General features: G+C 40.4%; 1 protein-coding gene across 1 annotated transcript in view; it reads right to left on the bottom strand.

Annotated features, from left to right (window-relative positions):
* The window catches only part of ZNHIT6 (zinc finger HIT-type containing 6), a 55,695-nt gene that overhangs the window by 25,362 nt on the left and 8,582 nt on the right, over positions 1-21,751 (bottom strand). Inside the window, exons 6-8 of the mRNA XM_055724488.1 lie at positions 18,056-18,124; positions 17,173-17,253; positions 16,549-16,629 (exon numbers count right to left, since the gene is read on the bottom strand). Coding sequence (XP_055580463.1) covers positions 16,549-16,629; positions 17,173-17,253; positions 18,056-18,124 — 231 coding nt within the window. The remainder of the gene's footprint in view (positions 1-16,548; positions 16,630-17,172; positions 17,254-18,055; positions 18,125-21,751) is intronic.

Below are 21,751 nucleotides of genomic sequence, written 5' to 3'. Positions count from 1 at the left end.
CATCCAACAGATGCTCTGATATTATTACATTGCAATCTGAGTTATGCAATTCTTTCTGTAATCAGCATTATTAAATTACTACTAAGCTATTGTATCAATTAAAGGCAAATGAAGTTCAAAACCAAAATATACTGTAGGCAATAAGTGGAGAATTTCCCATAGCTGCTCTGCCTCCTCTGATCATTAACATATTATACAGTTGGGTTTTCTTTTGCCAAAACCAACGCTGGATGCGTGAAGGAAATTATATACTTTATGATTTACAGTAATGTGTGATTAAAAACAGTACATCAGAGGAGTCAGCACACAAGAATAATATTGAAGGTAAAACAGGATTTGAATTCTTGAGATTTAAGGGAAACTTAGTTTGAGCAAAAACTATTTCTCTCTCATATTCAACTTCAATCATCATGAAAATATTTGGTTTCATGTTTCTCTCAACCCAAAGTAATTATGACCTCTTCTTACCGAAACCCTTTAAAAGGGATAACAGTATATTACATTTCTTATTGAATGAATGCATTCATAACTTGTGGATTAACACACATGAACAGAAACATATTTACTGCTTTATTTACAGTACTCTAAATGCAAAGTATGGCAATACCTTTCCTTTGGCAAGGACCTCAACGCATTCTTTTCTGGTTAAGCAAACATTTACCACCAAGAGGCTAAAGTAATCCACATGCCACAATACACTTTCCATTATCTCATGTTTTAGACAAAACATCTTTAGCGTCCAGCTTGGCATAAGATAAAACGTTTGTACTTAAAACTATTTTATGATAGTAAGTTACTGAAGTGTTAGATCACTGAGTCAGAGTTTTATCTTCGTTTTTAAAGCAAATTTTATTGGTTGACAGTGACAGAAAAAACATCTAAATTTTTAGTGCATAATGTAGGCTGTAAACTTCACGGAGACTCTAACAAAGGAGCTTGATGCTTCTCTTTTCTAAACTTTGCTCTTACTCTCTATGCTATCCAAAAGACCTCGTCTACCACATTCCCTACTTCATACACAAGTGCAAGTAGAGGTTATCTGCTAATCCACCTGCCAACCTCTTCCTTGACTGTGGACATTAAAAGATTTCAAAAGAAAACTAGTACTTATCACTCAATTCCAAAGTCTAATACTGGATGGCTCCTGAGCAAGACTGGTTTTTCAGGTTCTCTCTCTGAAAGACTCACAATAAAAACCTTCCCAATTTTATCCCAGAACTAGAATGAAGTCATACATCAGAGGGTGAACAACACAGACCTATGGGCAAAAGAAGACTGTCCCAGTAAGAAGGCTTTTCCAAAAGCCTACATACACATACAATTTCAATTTTTACTTATGAAAAGGCTGGACCTGTTTGAGAAAAATGAAATTAAATGAAATGGCATTTTTACAAGTCTTGTAACTTCCTGTAGTGATTATTCACCACGATGAGCTGAGGATGTAGGATAACACTGGAATGCAGGTCCTCCCATGTATTTGCAGGGAAGTGGTGTCACCACAGGTAGGAGATGGAGCAGGGAGAACCCGGTAATCAGATATTACCAGATGTTCTTTTATCACCATTTTCACCTACTTGTTGTGTTTCAATGGGACTGAGTAGCCTGCTCAGTAAGAACGCATAAAGAGCTGCAACCTTCTTCAGGCCCTTCCTTCACTGTGCATTTCAAGTGACAATCCAGTAAAATGAATGACAATCAGCATGTCTGTTCTTTCACTTGGACTCTTCCACGCTCCAGGGCCAGTTACAGGAGCCAACTTAACTGAGGCTGTCATCCTAAGCAAGCTCCTGTGGCCCCTCATGACAGGATGGATTTGAAGGTAAGCCTGGCTCCAAATGAACTGACCACCCTGACAGAACCACTGCCTGAATACCCCATCTTCACATCTTTCCTTTAAACCCTGCCCCTGCTTTCTCTTTTCTCCTGCTGCCCAGTTCATACAAACTGTCTGCGCTACAACTTCCCGATCCCCGTATTCAGCAGGACTTCTCTTTGCACTCTGCTCTCTCCATCTTCCTTCCTCCCTGGTATTTACTTCCCACAGATTTTCTTTCCCCCTTCCATACACTCCCTCAGCCTCCTTGTCCAACACCCACCATCTAATACACTTTCCTGACTCTTTTCTCACCCCAAGCAAGGCTTTATGACTCTGTCACGAAGCAAGAAATACACCTGGATTTCTTCTTGATAACTCCATTTATAAGGACCACAAAGAGACAATCTTAGCAGACAACAGCTTTTGATTTTAGCTGGAATGAAAAAAAAGTAACTGCTTTTTAAAGGGAAAAAATTAAATAAATTTTGCCTGCCAGCAGGCAGTTTAAAAACCTATAAAAATTGTGACAATTGAGAAAATTTAACAAGATTCAGCAAGCCCACATCAGTTCCCATATGACTATTACATTTGCTCTATGAATGGCTTTGTTACCTCTCACAAAACGCTGAAATTAATGTGGCTCTGCACTTCTGATAGCATCTATAAGTTTCTGTGAAGGCGAGTTTCACTATCTATAGTTATTCTACCACCTTCCAGGAATTCAACAATTCAGTCTCCTAATCTGTCTCCCACAGGCAGGAATGCTATATTAGGTCACTGCATCACAACACGCTCCCCTCAAATGGAGCCCATGGCTATCATCGCAGTGGCGTAACTTGTCTCCATGGATTCAGACAGCAGGAAATTCCCTGCTGATCAGGTTTTCCTGAATGTCATCTACAGGAACTTTCATTTTAATAAAGAAAAAACCTGCCATCTGGAATTAAAGATAAATCACAACCATGTTAATTTTTATTTCAGTCTTGCAGATGCTGAAAAGAGAACAAACATGTTTTAAGCATCTAAATAATTGTAAATATTACTAAAATTCATACTTGTATAATGACACAATTTTCCTGTGACAGAGATCAACTAAAACTATTGCGCATATTTTAAACATAGATGATTTTTCTTCCTAGAACTGAGTGGAAACATCGAGGTATTTACTTGGCATAACTCAGATACAATAAATCACGTTATCTATTTTGGGTCTAGTCCCAAAAATCCACAACCAAACTTCTGCTAACTTATGGGAAGAACAAAGATGTACTCCTGCCCGCCCCCCCCCCCCCCCCCCAAAAAAAAGAGGGTGAATTTCCTAGGTATCTTCATCTGCCTAGAAGCGCCCAAAGACTGGGTGCAGCATTTAAAAGCCTCTCCCAAGCACTCGTTCCGAAGTGCTGCAGCACAGCAAAGATAATAACTAACAGATGGACTCTCATTCCTAAGTTGTGAATAACCTCTTCGTGTGGTTATGATTTGGTGAACATGGAAGTAGTGAAATGCACTCTTGAATTAGCTATGAAAGGAAAGTTATATAGCAGAAAACACAACGTACTGAAATAACACACAACTTTTATATTTAATTTATCACTAGAACTGATATTCCAAAAATCTGGAACGCAGTGAATTTTGTTAGTCCATATGTGTGAAAAAGAACTAGAAAATTCAACGAGTGAAAAAGCAGCGACCTTAGGAACAAAAAAAGGAAATGACTTGCCATAACACTTCCTTTGTAATTAATTCTTATCAACGGCTGAACAATATGAAAGACCACTCTGCTGGAACACTCTTTTTAAGGAAGGGGGATGGGAACCCAGTTCAAGTTAATATTTTAATACGAAAAAAAAAATTGTACTACAGTTTACACATTTTAATATTGTAATATTAATTAATATATTATATATAAAATTATAATACAATGACAAAATATTACACACTTAAATATTTTAAAACCTGCTAGCTCCGAATTCCACTCCTGGTCTCTGTTTTTTGCCCCTGGTCTAGGAGCTCCATAATTTGCCTCAACAAACGTTGACTACCCTCTCCTCCTTACTGTCGATACCTGCACAGCTCAGCCTACACCAGCACACACCAGGTGCCCGGCGAACCCCTTAATTTTTAAGTCAGATTCCCATCTGAAGTAACACGTCCATCACAGATGTCCTTTTTCTGAAAAAATGAAAATTAGGACAAGAAACCTTCTCCTATCAACCACTTGGCCCACACGTCCTGCTAGGAACCAAAGAAACAAACACAGGAAGAAAAGCTGCCAACATACCAGGAAAGCATCTCAGACATCATCACCATCTCCTAACTATACCTACATACACAGAATACATAAAGGCACTTCCAAATAAGAAGAAAACACATGAAGCTGTTCCTTTTCCTTGCCATATTTTGGCAAAAAAAACCCCAAAGACCATATTAAGACAAGCTGTAACCATCAGTGGTCTCCTCTCTTTTATTGGCTGTAAAAGGCCCTTTCACTAGAGAAACCTAAGAACTGCTGAAAACTGAAGTGTAAAATGGCTGGGGGGGACGACACCAAACCACAAAACAACAAACCCCCCTCTTCTTACAAACATATTCCAGGGAGTTAAAACATCCTGGAAGAAAATAAATTAATACTCAAGTGAAGGCATCACGAACACTAATTGTTGTCACCTAAATTTTTTGGCACAATACCAAATGTCCAGAAAGATTTAATGGTTTCTTCACTTTTATCCCAGAAAATATGTAAAACAGTTAATGGAAAGAAGAGATAAGCAAGACCACAAGTATGCCACCGTAGAAGCACAAAGGCTGCCCTTGTTTAAACCTCTTGAGAATGAGGCAATTGCACAGAGAGAAAAACACGGCAAAAGTTGTTTAATGACAGTCATGGAAAAATATATCAACCGATGGACAAAACCCTTAAAGCAGATAAGGCATCTGCCACAACAATTTAGTGGACTGAGCATTGAGAGTGATGTGGTGAAAGGATTCAGGATGCACAATAATGATCTAAACATCAAATGAAGTACAAACCATTCAGCATCTTTTAGTCATGGGAGAAAGTATGACAAAACAGAAGGAAAATGTGAAACTAGCAAACGTCAAGTTTCTTGGATTTGGTAGAATTTGGTTCAAAGAATACAGTGTGATACTGAATTTCAAGAAAGCAAATACTTCCCCCATCTCGTAAAACATAATGAAAAGAAGTAACAAAATCCAGCAGTGAGCAAAGATGCTGTAATTCAAGTGCATCATGGCAATAGTCCTTCACACACAGAGGAATTTACTTACTTTGCAAAGTCAGGCAGCTTTACAAACTGCTCAAAAGCTCAAGGTTTACAAATCTTAAGTAGTACAGAGCAGACATACTGCAAGGCTACTGAATGGCTGAGATAAAGAAACAAAACAGCCTAATGAGTTTTAATGATAGCCAGAAGGCCTAAAGGGAATACGAAATTTCACAAGGGAGAAGTTACTAAAAAAAGAGTGGGTTGACTACTGAAGATGAACACCTGAAGTGTCAAAAACTGAAAAGATACTAGTGGCATCTTTAGTACAAGTGAAAGCTGTGGGTGGTTCCCAAAAAACGCAGGGAAGCAAAAATATGTAACTTGTACCATTAATAAATTACTGGCATGATCATGGAGAAAAAGCAAATGCCCAAAGTCTACATTAATTACAGTACTCTGTTACACAGCCTCATGAAACATTACTGTAAATAATTTTAGAGGTGGGGGATGTACCAAGGAATACCAAAGGATGCAGCAGAAAACTCCTAATACATGAAGTTCAGAAAACCAATAGGTCAAATTGCATTTGACAACTTAACACATATAAGCAGTGCACAGATAAAATAAACAGAAATACAAAACTGATGAGAAATCAGTCTTTGTATATTAGCAAGACTTTTGTTATTACACTTGGGTTAATCTAATGAACCTCCATTTCAGGAACAGGAAGAATTGATACTTCTGTAGTTCTGGATCCCTCGACAGCAAATTCTGACTTCCAAACTGAGCTCATATGGAGATAGCCTGAATACCTCTAATGCTGTACTACATGGTGGAAACATATCCACAAATTTATACTTATTTGCATTGGAATCACAGTGCCATACACCTTCCACTAAGGGGTTACTAACGCTTTACAAAGAAAAGGAAAAGCTATGAAATAAAGAAAACAAATTATTTTCTTGGCAAACAAGCAGGAAGGTCAATTCCTTCCTTGGCAAGGTTGAAACAATCAGCCCTAGCTCATTTCTGTCAAGAAAGAGAAAAAACAGAGGGATTCCCCCTTGGCAGCATCAGCAGGAAATAACAGGTTTTCTCCTTCCTGACTGGAACATGAAGAGGTTCTACTCTACTACGCCTTTCTGAGAATGCTGATGCCTATGCTACCATGGTTCACAGCGCTGCAGCTTCCAAATTCAGCCTATCACTTCAACTGCCCATGAAGGAGTTTGTATCTTTGCTCCTAGAAGCCTCTTAACTCCAGCCTTCCCATGCTGCCTGGCCCCCCAAATTGAGAAACTCTGATAACTTTAAGTCAGCATCTCACTGTGTCTTTTTCTTCCAATAAACTAGCAGCAAATCCTCTTCTTCCTTCAGAAAAACATTTAACAACAACCCAGGCAGATACAGTTGAATTAAACCCCTCAATACATGTCACACAACACTCATGCTAGACTGGAATAGGACAAATGGACTGTATGTTATTTCTGCTCTACAGCCCATTTCTACCAGCTCCTTCTCCCAGCCAAGAGGCAACAGATTATTCAACAGGTTTTTGTCAACTGCAGTCTCTTCTTGGACTTCATGGCCTGTGTCCCTGCCTTCAAGTCTGCCTTATATGTGCGTGCTACACAGTACATGGACTTCCATGAAGGCATTTTTCAAACTATGCATATGTTGTATAGCACATACGTACAGGTAAGTTCCTCTCTGCTCCCTACTAGAGATGGTGAGCTGCAGCAAACTGCAAGATTTGTTCTTGAGACAGCCTTTCCTAGATGCACATTTCCTCAGAGCCAGGAGAAAAAAATCTGCCTCTGTACATGCTGGGTAGGCTGCTCACATGCTTCAAGCCCAGTTACGATGCAGAAGAGAGGCTACTGCGTAGTTTTATTTATGTTATAAAATTCAAGGTCCGCCTACCTGCTTTGCAAGCATGAAGGGTCTGAAGGTCTTCATGTCTGCCTGTGTGCTTACAGAACATCACTAGATGACTAGACAGGAGAAACCACTGGCTGAAGCCAACACTAACACTTCTATTGTTATCTCATCCTCCACCTATTCACTTACGGGTTCCTCTTCCATAAGTGGTCTGGATCAAACTTGCTGCAACGTAGACAGTAGAATTTTAGAGCGGATGCTGTAATTTCAAATAAATCTTTGTGCAACAGATGTCTCAGTCAGCAACTCTCTAGCTGGGACGCTCCAGAAAACCTAATGCAATACCATTAATTATAAAACAGTTCATCCAAAAGAATTCAGCATGTGTTACAAAATGTTGGATTGTTACTTCAAAAAACAGGCGCCTACTGGTTCATAAAGGAATCCCTTTCAAGGAAAAAAAATAATGAATGATTGCTCAAGATAGTAAGATGTACAAATTCTGGTATTTTTTTTTAATCATCCCAAAAATCTTCTCAAAGGTCAAGCAGTAGTCAGGCACCACAAACATTTAGCTATGCATGCTACAGATTCAGACCATACATATTTCTTATACCTACCACGACTAGTTTTCTGCTTTCCTTCTATGTTGTGTAATACAGGATTCCAATAAAAAACGTAAGTAGATAGGAAGGAAAAGTGACTATTTTTTACAGTAAAATCTACGTATCCTGGCATCTGTTGCTCTGCATCGCTTTTGTCAGCAGGGAGATGGATGCTCAGATAAAGGAGGAGTACGTGAAAAACGACACTGAAATGGCTGCAGTTACAAAACTAGAAAGCCTTAAATGACCTACAACAAAACGTAACAAAGTATTCAGTAAAAAATACTGAAGTTTTAATTAAAAAAGTCCGCGCAACAAAACTCAACACTCTGGGAAAAAAACAGCGGCAAGTATTAATACACAGGAGTGCTGTGTTTAAGAAACAGACGACAGACCAAATTCTATTTCCCCTTGAACAGTACAAAGTTGCCAGAGCCTGACTACAGTTGTGCAGGGAAGAATGACTATTGTAAGCTAGTTCCCTGCTTTTGTAAAGCTGGCAGAGCTGCTTTTGTGCCAGCTGCTGCAAGCTAGAGAGGAGTAGTGAATTCGACTGTCAATCTTCTGCTGGCATTGGTTAAAGCCAGCTTGGGGTCCGTTCCAGCTCATGCCAAGGCCAGCAGTTCAGCCAGGGATTTGTGTCCTTAATTCCTGTCTCATGTATACCATGTACTACACAAATGCGAAAAGAAATTGCTTCCTTAAGTAAGACTAGAGAATCTTAAATAAACCCACCCCACAATCTCCAGTGTTTGCAGAAAATGCTGAGGAAATAATGGTTGAAACGTGCTAATTCTAGTACATTTGTTTTGCTAAATGAAGTAGTATTTTTGAAATGAGGTTGTAATGTGATGATAAAAAGAACTGATCCATGCACAACACAAATAGCAGTGCCTTTTTAAGGCAACCGAGTCATGTATGGAAAGCAGAAAGCAAAGACTGTAAGCTCTGTTGTTTTTACCTGAAGTTACTCACAAATGATAACGCAGAAGGAAGTGCCCTAGGAGGACAGTATGAAAAATTAAGGAAAGCACTAACACTATCAACATTTGAGGCTATCTGCAACGTATTTAAATGTAAGAGTTTTATAATCTTAACATCACTGACAAAACAGTGATCTATATCTAATATAGATTTTCAATGACAGGAAAATAAATAATCCAATATAAATACTATTTTAAAAAAGATTTGGTTCCATTACACTTATATTACTCTCTGAATTCTAAGACTATTCGCTAAAAGTCACTGGCATATTTGCACATACTAAAGCAAAAAAACTTCATCTTCCTAAATCTATTACTGGGACTACTGCGACCTACTAACGTGATCTAACCCTTAGTTATTTAAAAACAATAGACTACAAAAGAAAATTCTCTTTGAGCACAGAACTCAAGTCATCCAAGGAAATAACTCTCATTTCTGCCAGCTGATCTTGAGACAGGGAAGTGCTCCAAAATTACTAACATCATCCAGCCTTCTGGGAAGTAACTGCATTGAATTAGTTAAAGCAAAACAAGTGTTCACCACCATAAAGCAATACCGTTTAGTAGAGAAGAACCTCTGATACTCGTTTAGCAGATTTTCTTTGTGGTCCACAAAAATTAAGTGGCAAACATGCCAGTATTCTCGTGTGCACCAGCCAATGTCACCACAGAGACTAAGAAGCCCCTTGACGTTGGAACTGGTATAAAAATGTTTGTGATATTTTTGGCTTTCTATGTAATTGAAGCGTGAGCTGCACCAGTACTGCTGATATAAAAAACAGTGCTAGAATTGATTCTATACACATCCTTGTATGGTGTGGCAGTGTTACAACAGGAAAGCTACAGGATATAGTCTGGTATTGCTCTGTACTCTGGCTCCTTGAAGATTATGACCCACTGAAAGCAGTGGGCTTTACAAAGTTTTTAAGGCCAACCAGACTATATTTTCCAAGCAGCTAATATTCTGTCAGTGCCTACCGATACTTCAAATTCCGAAGCCTTCTACAACAACTTATTCTGAAACAGTGTTCACATGCCATTCTGAATATACTAACAGGCAAAAAAGAAAACTTAGATATAGAAGACTTAACATTGATGTTTAAGAAAGCATTATTTTGTAATTTATTAAACTAAATGCATGTGATTAAAGACAGGCAACTATCTAAACTAGAATCATGCAAAATGCTACTGAATCCAGTAAAAGAGATATTCCACTGGTGGGTCTTAACCTCATTAAGATTTATTTTATTAATTGTGTCTCAGATTAAAATATCTACTGTAAACCAAGTCTGTTGCAGTTATTTCTCTTCTAGAAATAGGATAGTCTTATACAATAAGGATGAATAAATAACTTTTTCATTAAATATCTGTACTTACTTGTAACAAATATCAAGGGTCCATTGGATTTAGGAATTCCGTTTTTTTTGGGGTGGTGGTTTGATTTTTTTTTTTGTTACAGAAAGCCTAATAAGGCAATTCATAAGAAAATAAGAAGGTGTATTTCCCAAACCAGACTGTATAATTTGGCAGTTGCATCTTTCCTTTCCTTAGTGGAAAAAGCAATACTCCTACCATATGAAGTCACTTTGAAGGCATCCCAAATAAAGGATCTGAAGATAGTCAGGACACTAATTTATCCTGAAGAAAGAAAAGACTACTTTATAAAAGAATGTGGACTGTGAAAATCATCCAAGAGGCAGCAGTTAAACCTTTCTTGGAATAGTTACAGTCGAGGAGAGAATGGACACCAACCACCAACTAAACATTGCATAACAGGTGACAGAGGCAAACAACACCAAATGGAAAACTATTATAACCCATTCAAACGCAGATTTTTTCCAAACCAAGGTTTTAAAGGAAGGAGAGGATTGTGTAACACTCATTTTTTCAAACCCTCCTTTATAAGATTCTTTATAAATAAGGGCAGTTAATGAAAAGATTAACTGGTGTAACAGTTACAGAGTTACAGAGCGCTAGATGACTGGTAGGGAGGAAAGGACACGAGGAGAGGTCATGCTTTAGGTTACTCAAAGTAATTGTGGAGTGCTGCCAATTAATGCTGAATGCAATTCTTACAAGCTGGTTTTAAAGAAGACTGAAATAAGAACTTATCATAAAGTTCTCTAAGAACTGTCATCACTGATGATAAAAGGCACCTAGCAAGAAGAAAGCAAGCACCATGTGGTCTGGCAGCTATCCATGATACCTGCCCATGACTGAATTTACCCAGCTGCTTGCTTAAGTTCTGCAGAACTCCAGTGAGGAAGCAGCAATCTGTACTACATGGCTAATTTATATTTCTGGAGAAAGAAAAAAAGAAAACCCCCAAAAATTTAAAGCATTCTGCAAAGGACTTTCAAACTAAAAGGGCCATTTGCTGTGAAACATAGAAAACAGCCAAAACCAAACCACAAACTCCTGTTTCAAACACAATTGCAGGAAATACTGAAATCCTTCTGTAGCATACTTATCTTAAAACTAGAAGACTAACATTTTATAATCCATAACAATCCTGCTTAGATGTTCTCTGAAACACTATTGCACTTCCTCAATAATACGTAATTGTAACTACGAGAAGTATTTTTTTTCAAAAGGTTCCGCTAAGCCTAAAACCAACATCCGATTCTGTTATCTAGTGCTTGTGGAGAAGGAATTTTTCCGGTGGGCACGGGGGGAAGCTTTGGATAACACAACATTCATGTAGATTTGCATGCATTAGGAGGCTACACCAATCCTACTCCTCCAGGCGCTCACAGTGGTGGAAGAGGATTCTGCCATATAGGAACATACAGACTAAAGCTGTGCAGAATGAGGTGGCACAGGCTGACAGATTACTCTGAGCTGACAGTGGCACTCAAGGCTACACAAAACAGCAGTTAACAGCTCCCCACTGTTAAAGGAACGCGGATAAAGAAATGTGAGAGAGCTCTGTCTGTGCTCAGCTTCTGTGGCACACTGAGCACCACTAAACAGCAAGCCAGTCCATGGGAAGTACTTCCACTACAATTCCAGGTACTGACTTATAGAATGAGAGCAATAAACCTCAAATTAATTTAACTGGAGGGGAGCCAAAAGGAGAAGAAACAGAAATAAATTCTCTCTTCCTTAACTGTAATGCAACTACAGTAAAAATTTAAATTCCCTCATAGAGCCTTTGTCACAAGAACTATGCTGGCATAACCGCGCTGAGAGCGCCTGCTGGCAGTGAGACAGCTTATGTCGACAGAAGATGCTTTTCTGCTGACACAGCAGTCCCACCACTGCAAACAAACTTTGTTCTTTCCTTTCAGAAGAGGAATTTTCTTTCAATATGCTGCTTCCTTGACCTGCCTGCACTGCCACAGCTGGGCCTGCTCCACCAACTTAATTGAACAGATTCACATAACTTCAAGTGAGGAATTGCATTTCCCAAGTCAAAACACTTTTCTATTTTAACTTTCTACAGTTCTTTTTAAACTTTAAACTTTACATTCAGTAAGTGGGATACAAACCAATTACTGTGACTTTAATACCAACCAACGCAGCTGATTCAGGGAATACAGATGAGGCTCAAACTTAAGGCTATTTAAGGTAATTTAACTTAATGAAAAAGAATTCTCTCTCAACAGATCTGTGAGCTAAGGAAACGTTCAGATTTCAGAAGAGGAAAATGGTTAAGTAACAAAAGAAACTGATGAGCACAAGAGACAGTCCACTCTGATACTAAACTGGTTTCTTTCCCAAGCCGACTATGCAATTTACACACTCTACTTCAAAAGATTCAAAGGCGAACTTTACCTGCTATTATAAAATCCAATTTTCCTTCTTTTCTAAAAAAGGAAATGTGAAAAACGCAAGCACTGAAACACCAGGGAAAACCCCATCTGTTTATTTTAAAAATACAGTAATTTATATGAATGACTATTCAAGATCATTGCTCGAATGCAGCCTTTCCAATCACGCACTGCAAGAAGATGTATGACAGTAACGTAACAGAATGCATTTCCAGGTTTTGCTGCATTAACTTCAGCTAATTACTTGAGAAGGGGATAGAGGTTGTTCACACTCTTGGAACATGTCCTAGATACCACATCAACAGTCTGCTCATGCAGACAAGTCTGCTAAAAATATTTTAAAAATGGGAAATTGTTTCTGATGTTGCTTCCCAGAGCTGAGCTCTAGAAGGGCTTCTTTACTTGGGTGCAACAGCACATACAACACCAGCACAACAAAGCGCTGGTATTGAATAGCCCTTCATGAGGCACTGGGAAATACAGCAGAAAGACGGCCTGCGAACTGAGAAAACTTCATCTGTGCAGGTGCCTCTGCAATTAGCTTCCCAGGGTATTTCACAATACCAGCATTTCTACATTTCCCCCCTGAACACCCAGAATCTGACAATTTTTAAACTAAATGGGAATCACTCCAGACATCTGTCTTTTAGAAATCTGCATAAATGTCTGTTTAATCCCTGCTGCCAGAGGCAGGGAACACCAGCAGATCTTAATTACCTGGACCAGCCTCCCCTGGGACTTCCACCCATACTTTCTGCCCAGGGGTCCAGGAACAGGCTAGACTGTTTCAGTTGGAAGGGACCTACAATGATCATCTAGTCCAACTGCCTGACCAATTCCGAGCATGGTATTACAGGCATTGTCCAAATGCCTCTTAAACACTGACAGGCTTGGGGCGCTGACCACCTCTCTAGGAAGCCTGTTCCAGTCTTTGACCACCCTCTTGGTGAAGAAGCGCTTGCTAGTGTTCAGTCTAAACCTCCCCTGGCACAGCTTTGAACCATTCCCACATGTCCTATTGCTGGATACCAGGGAGAAGAGACCAGCACCTCCCTCTCCATTTCCCCTCCTCGGGAAGCTGCAGAGAGCAGCGAGGTCACTCCTCAGCCTACTCTTCTCCAAACTAGACAAACCCAAAGCCCTCAGCCACTCCTCACAGGACATGCCCTCCAGCCCTTTCACCAGCTCTCCTGCCCTCCACTGGATGCATTCAAGGACCGTTACACCCTTCTTAAATTAGGGGACTCAACTGCACACGGTGTTCCAGGTAAGGCCACACCAGCGCTGAACACAGAGGGATAACCACTCCTTTTGACCGGCTGGTTATGCTGTGTTTGATGTACCCCAGGATCCGGTTTGTCTCTTGGCTGCCAGGGCACGCTGCTGTCTCCTACTGAGCCGGCTGTTGACCAGCACCCTCAGATCCCCTTCTGCAGGCTGCTCTCCAGCCACTCCCCTCCCAATTTATACTTGTGCCCAGCATTACTCCATCCTAGGTGCAGAATCTGGCATTTTGACTTGTTAATTCATCCCATTAATTATAGGCCAGTGCTCCAATCTCTCTAGATCCCTCTGCAAGCCCTCTTGTCCTTCAAGAGAGTCAAGAGCACCTCCCAGTTCGCTATCATCAGCAAATCTGCTAAAATGGTGCGTTCCAACTCCTGCATCCAAACCATTGATAAATACGTCGAACAGAACTGGCCCTCGAATTGAGCCCTGAGGAACACTGCTGGTGACCGGTCACCAGCCAAACGTAGCCCCATTCACTACAACCCTGAGCTCTGCCCTTCAGCCAGTTCTTCACCCAGCACACCATGAACCTGCTCACCCCACAGCTGGACAACCTGTCCAGAACGATGCTGTGAGGGACAGTACCAAAAGCCTTAGTAAAATCCAGAAAAATTAAATCCATTGCCTTTCCTTCATCCACTAGGTGGGTGACCTTATTATAGAAGGGTGTCAAATTAGCTAAACAGGACTTTCTCTTTGTGAACCATTGCATTAGTCTTTAAATAACTTTTAATAGTTACTCAGTAAAATCTTCTCCATAGTTTTTCAGGCACCGAGGTTAGACTGACAGGTCTGTAATTCCCTGAGTCTTCCCTCATGACCTTATAAACTGGAGTAACACTGGCTAGCTTCCAGCGTCCTGGTTTCAGCTGGGATAAGTTTTCTTCCTAGTAGCTGGTATAGTGCTGTGTTTTGGATATAGGATGAGAATAACGTTGGTAGCACACCGATGTTTTAGCTGCTAAACAGTGCTGACACTAAGTCAAGGACTTTTCAGCTTCCCACCCCACCAGCAAGCAGGCTGGGGGCACAAGAAGCCAGGAGGAGATGCAGCCAGGACAGCTGCCCCAAACTGGCCACAGGGATATCCCATACCGTATGTCGTCATGCTCGGTATATAAACTGGGGGGAAAGCTGGCCGGGGGCTGCTGCTCGGGGACTGGCTGGGCATCGGTCAGCGGGTGGTGAGCAGCTGCACTGTGCATCACTTGTTTTGTATATTCTAATTCTTTTATTGTTATTATTATTTTCACTTCCTTTTCTGTCCTATTAAACTCTCTTTATCTCAACCCACAAATTCTACTTTTTCCGCCCTGATGCTCTCCCCTACCCCACCAGGCAGGGGAGGGGGGAGTCTGTCAGCGGCTGTGTGGTGTTCAGCTGCCTGCTGGGTTACACCACCACTCCCCCCAGACCTTTGGCAGATGATCGAGAAGGGTCCTGCCACAACATCTGCTAACTCCTTCAGTACTCCGGGATGAATCGCCTCAGGCCCCATGGACCTGCGAACATTCAGCTGATACAGCTGGTCCTTTACAATTTCAGTGTCCACAAATGGAAAGTCACTGTTCCCACACCCATAGTCCTCTGACTCAGAGGACCAGGCAGCCCAAGGTCTATAAATATTATTAAAGACCGAGGCAAAAAACCGCATTGAATGCCTCCATTTTTTCTTCATCCGCATTAGTCATACGACCATCTTCAACAAGTACTGGTCCAATGTTTTCTTTAGACTTCCTCTTGCTATTAACATACTTTAAAAAGCCCTTCTTGTTACATGAAACAACACTGGCCAGTTTCAACTCTAACCAAGTTTTGACCTTTTGTGCCTTCTCCCTGCATATATGAACCACAGCTCTGAAATCCTCAATTTCACTTAAAAACAACAGGCTTCTAGCTAGACAACTCTGATGGCAAACGTTACAGCCATATTTCAAAGAACGATGAAAAGTTTGGACTTGAATTTCAAAGTATGTTACACATTTTTGATAGTGCTGGGGAAAAATACAGTACAAACAGCAAGCTCAGTTACAACTAAAATTCTTTTGATATACCTTTTTTCCCCCCCTTAGAAATAATATACCATGCTTTAGGGAAGCATATTATTTACATTTGGTACATCTGAAGAAAAGAATGTACTTTAAGAACCCTAAATAGGAACCACTGGTCAACCACAATAAGCTATGATATTAAGCTGATACATTTCCTTTTCAGTAACAATGACAACAGGGTGGAGTGTTCAAAATGGTATTTATACCAACAAAAATTATTTCTTAAAAGTTTAATTTTGCAGTTCAAGATTACTGCCTGTTCTGGAAACAAAGAAAACAATTCTGCACAAGTCTGAATTCTGGAAACTTAAAAGCCCACACCCAGAAATATGGTAACACGAAGAGTGATGAGCTAGTAACTTTGAGAAAAATGTGCTATTTCAAAGGCTGTGATGGGATGCTGATAAGCACATAATTTTTGCTGCAGTGATTTAAAACGACAGCTCTCCTCAACCATCACTTAACTCTCTTGGGGAGGGTTAACATATCCACAGAGGACCCTGCAGAAAAGAATGGACATCTACATTTCTGCTGGTCAACACAGTAATTCAACTTTTTAACACAAATCTGTCTTTGCTGCAGACATTACTACACGTGCAGACTGCTGCTGAAGCAGCTCAGGTACAGGCGCACTCACTATTCCACCAATGTAGCTGTGAGCACCCTAGCTTCTTAAATTGTCCGAGTATGAGTCCGCTGCATTTACTACTCGGTAATCACACAGAAATTTCAGTACTGATATATTAAAAGACAAAGAAATACCATTTTTTCCAAATAATTTTCAAGATAGCTGGCAATTACTCACTGAAGTTTAATCCATGGGATTATATGATCTCAATTTATAATACTGAAAACTAAGAAATGTACTGATTCCTTTTGCTATTTTTAATTAATAAACACACAAACTGAAGAACCACCTTACCTGACAGAGTTCTGTTTCCTGTTTTCAATTTTCATTAAAATTTGTACATCTGACTGAGGAGCCACTGTATAGATTTTTAATCTGGAAAAAAAAAAAAAAAAAAAAAAAAAAGAGTATGCAACAGAGATGAAGAAACAGTGATGTACAATGGACTCTTCTTCCTATCATCAGTCAAAAAATGGGTATCTTTTGCATGCTAAGAGCCACAAGTATATATTTCTTCATAAAGACAATAATTTGCCACATACTAAGTATTTCTTATAAATGAGGGCTATAATTACTAGTATGTTTTTCTAATTACTCTACAGAAAAGGTTCACTGTCACCCCCACTGAGGTTAATTATGGCTACATTTTTTAGAATTACAGTTGCTTTATTTGATCTTTACGCCACAAGTCAATTTCTTAATCTTTTCCTGGTTTCAATTTGGTGGCTGCATTCCAGCGTTAGTTGGTTGGTGAATGTTAGGATGGTTTTCATCACAGGAATTAAAGACGTACTGCTGACTGGGAACTCAGCTCTGCATGCTGAAAGTGCAGCTAGTTTAAGCCATTTATTCAGAACCTTTCCCTTCTTTTTATTAGTGCGTTAGATGAACTAGGCAGAAAAGTTATTAAATACACACCTTTGACAAACTACAGGATCTGACTCCACTGGATCAATGTATGGCTTAAGGATATCAGCGAGCGTTTTATCATCAGGCACCCTTTCACCAAAGATAAAAATCAATCACATAAGACATGGTTCATTGTGTACATGAAAATCTCTTATTGGTAAGTCATTGGAGGAAGCTATACATTTGCATGCTATAGTGGCACAACTGAGTAGTTTATGGGAGGACTGTAAATGTGTATCAATATAGCACAGATAATTGACAGCTTTATCTTAATTTCAGCCCTGGGACTTCACTGGCATATACAAGGAGTAAACAGATGCATATCTTTAGTTTCTAACCCTGCAGCAGAAACATGCTGTTCCTACAGTCCTAGAAGCAGACAAGGGCACACTTCTCATCCTCCTTCAGGCTAGGAAAAAAAGGAGAAAGATTTGTCAAGAAAAGCTTATTTTTTGGCCTTTGCAAACTGTGCTCGTGGGCCTTCCTACAAAGCAAACAATGCAACCCTTGATCCTATGTAAAGGTCAATGCCAGTGAACAGGCGAAGAGGGATGGCAAATCTTGCTGAACCTCTGCTCCATGAGAACAGAGTATGTTAGGTGCATGGGATATCACTATCACAAATATTCAGGCTGCTCTGTTTACATAGAGAAAAGGACTAGCAGTCAAACGTTTTGACTGATTTGAAAAGCCTGCTAGCTTTCAAAGAGGAAAGGACCACACAATTTCTTGAAAAAAGTATTTTTTTCAATTTAAATGCACTTTTAATTAAGACTAAAAATAATATTTATCTTGTATAAAAGAAACAGGTAAGAACTGATAAAAATATTCTGCAGTTCAATTTCGGCAACTAATTTAAACTTCATAAAAATCTGTTTTTCAAGCACTGTACCCTTTTAAAGTGTATTCAGCATGACAGTGAGGAAATATGAGCTTCAAATGCCAGTAGAACTTTTTCTCCCTGAAAAGAAAAAGAAAAGCATATTCTTAATGTTAACTGGTAACTACTACTTCCTTTTTCTATGATAAAGCTCGGCAGCTTGCAGCATGGGTACAGAAAAAAATATATAGTCAAGATTTTGAACAGCATTTTCAAAGAGTAAAAGGGTCATGCAGAGAAGCTGAGATGCACTTTGAAAGATGCAATGCTCCCAGATCCTGCTGAATTTCAAGTCCTCATGGGATGAAAATCTATTCCTTACAAATGCAAGTAACATCACCAACTAACTGATCAACAACATTTCACGTTTGAAAAGGGAGTACCTTCCAGCTGACTTTCTGTATGTATAGCTAGCTGCCCTTTAATTTCAGAAAAGGAAACTGCTTTTTGGCGTATCCCCCAGGAGAGCTTGCCAAACCTGTGCAACAAACAGTAACAGCCAGAGGTCCCAGCTGAGGCCAAGTTCTACTGAAAATAGGGGACTTGACTTTTCACAGCAGTGATGGCCTCAATAGAAAACGTGTCATGGGCAGGGATGGAAGCTACATTTTGGCATAACATGGATAACAGAAAGAATAAATATTTTACAGAAAGCTCAGGAGGCTTTTGGTAGTGACCAAAACTGATGCCATGTTCCTTTCTCTGGTTTGTTAGTTTTAAGACCCAGCTTCCCTTTCCAGCTAGCATAATTAACACCTGAAAACAGAAGCTACTGAAGCATGGTTCCAGTGCAGTATCATCTTAAGAGAGGCAGCATTACCTAGAGGATACTTTGCTAGATTAGAAAGAGCCATGTATGGATCAGGGATTCTGAACACTGAAGTTAAAAAGACCACCCCTTGGAAGTTTAACTTTGGAAAAACCAGAATGTATGAGCATCCTGAAACCCCTGCCCCAACTTTTTGTCTACCTGGACTTTAGTAGCCTTTGGCACAGTCTCCCACAGCATTGTCCCAAAGAAACTGGCTGCTCATGGCTTGGGCAGGTGCACTCTACCCTGGATCAAAAGCTGGCTGGGTGGCCGAGCCAGGAGAGTGGTGGTGAGTGGAGTTACAACCACTGATGACTGGTCACAAGTGGTGTTCCCCAGGGCTCCGTGCTGGGGATGGTCCTGTTTAATGTCTTTATCAATGAACTTGACAAGAGGATATGAGTGCACCCTCAGTGAGTTTGCAGATGACACCAAGTTGAGGGGAGGTGTTGATCTCCTTGAGGGCAGGAAGGCTCTGGAGAGGGATCTGGGCAGACTGGACTGATGGGCCAAGGCCAGCTGTATGAGGTTCAACAAGAAGTGCTGGGTCCCGCGCACTGGGGTCACACCAGCCCCACACAGCGCTACAGGCCTGGGGAAGAGCGGCTGGAAAGCTGCCCAGTGGGAAAGGACCTGGGGGTGGTGGTCAACAGCTGACCGAACATAAGCCAGCAGTGTGACCAGGTGGCCAAGAAGGCCAACAGCATCCTGGCTTGTATTCAAAATAGCATGGTCAGCAGGACAAGGGAAGCGATTGTCCCCCTGTGCTCAGCACTGGTGAGGCTGCACCTCAAACACTGTGTGCAGCTTGGGCCCCTCACTGCAAGAGGGATGTTGAGGTGCTGGAGCGTGTCCAGGGAAGGGCAATGAAGCTGCTGAAGGCTCTGGAACACAAGTCTTACGAGGATATAAGCTTGTTTAGTTTGGAGAAGACTCAGGGGGGACCTTACTGCTCTCTACAGCTCCCTGAGGGGAGGCTGCAGGCAGGGGGGGGTTGGTCCCCTCTCCCAGATAACAAGCGACAGGACAAGAGGAAACAGCTTCAAGCTATGCCAGGGGAGGTTCAGATTGGATAGTAGGAAAAAGTTCTCCACTGAAAGGGTGGTCAAACATTGGAACAGGCTGCCCAGGGAGGTGGTGGAATCACCATTCCTTGAGGTGTTTTTTAATTTTTCAATGCGTAGATGTGGTGCTTGGGGACATGGTTTAGTGACGGACTTGGCAGTGCTGGGTTAATGGTTGGGCTTGATCTCAACAGTCTTTTCCAACCTAAATGATTCTGTGATTCAATGCATACCGAAACTGCAGTTAACTACTTCATCTTTCTTCTAAGTACTCTTGCCTGAAAGTAAATGGCAAGCAGAAAGAGCTAAAATAGATTATGAGCAGGGTAGGAGGAGGCAAAGAAAAAATAAGCTTAAAATTGGAATAGCCTCATACTCTTTGCTGTACAATGAAGTCTTGAAAAACAACCTGCTGGATGCCTGTTATTACAGTGAAGCATCCCTCACCATCACTGATCTCTGCCCAGTTAGAGAACTTGATGTCAACCGTAGATGCTATCAAAGCTGCTTCACAAAAAGTTCTGATTAAAATTAGATATTCTGGCTCCAGATCTCACTGACTTCATTTTCCATTATGGCTCACTGGGGTAGTATTTCCTTTAAATGCAACTGAGATGTACTATGTTCATTTTCTAAATGAAAATGCTTAATTAAGTCATCTGCAGTTGAATAACAGCTCACTGCATGAAGTGTTCCATGCTGCTTGGCTGCCATGGAATGCCACTACACGGTTTTCTTGAATACCAAGGCACTGACGATAAACTACCGAACAGCAGAGATCTGGATCAGGCACAAGCACATCGTTGATGTCAGTAAAAGCAGCATCACAGCCCATCCCTGAATTGCTTGGCTTCACATCCTATTCTGGCTACTTCAGAGGCATGGAAACTGATCAGAGGGAAAAAAGAGGAGCCAAGCACCTCTTCCCCTGCGTGAGATGTAGCTGCAAATTATGTTCAGGACTGCACAGACTGTTTTGCAATTACTGTTCTTCTAAAACAAATTAACTGCGTCCCTTTCATTTCTCCTAAAACTTCCAAAAAATTTTTTTCTCTATCAACTACAGCTTTCACAGAACGACATGTAAATGATTTCTAAATTTTTCACAGCAACAACTGAAAGATTTTTATTTCTGATGTTACAAAGACAGCAGCAGTATATGCAAACTAGCTGTTACCTCCTGCTAGCTCTTGGGACAAGGCAAAAATTCTCACCATCTCTTACAGTTAATGCAGTACTTAGGAAGATGTTCCAAGTACTGCGGGTGTAGGCAGTAGAGCTGCTGGGAATTAAAGGACAGAGATCTACAAAGGATTCTGGGACTTGGACATACCAGTTAAGTGCCTTGGCAGATTTTTAGAAGTGTCCAATGCTTATGTATTCTTAAAATATTTATGGAATATCTCAGAAAGCTCAACTTTCTTTCCTAGGTTTCCTCTGAACAGTCTATTTGCCCAGACTGCAGCAGGTTTTATGCACATAAAACATTTCTAAATATGTGCACGTATATATATGTAAAATAAAATAGTGACAAAAATTGCCAAATTAATCACATCTTAAGATACCAACTGCAGTTGCCAGCCTGTCAAAGATAGGGATTCACTGATGATATTGTTTCTATTTAACAACTCATATTCTTAAAGTGTTTTGAAAATAGTACACAGGACATCTTACATCAAAGCGCAAATACTGTAGTATTTCCTGTCCATGTTATTCTGAATTGATAAAAGAGGTGAAAAGGACATGAAGGAGTTTAATGAAAGACCAGTTATCCTTTAATTTGACAACACTCAGTACTCTCACCTAATGCACTAAAGTTTAATTGAAATACTG

Source organism: Falco cherrug, chromosome 12 (genome assembly GCF_023634085.1).
Source record: "Falco cherrug isolate bFalChe1 chromosome 12, bFalChe1.pri, whole genome shotgun sequence".
Classification (NCBI taxonomy): domain Eukaryota; kingdom Metazoa; phylum Chordata; class Aves; order Falconiformes; family Falconidae; genus Falco; species Falco cherrug.
The sequence above is the reverse complement of the archived record's forward strand: the minus strand, read 5'-3'. Positions and strand labels throughout refer to the sequence as shown.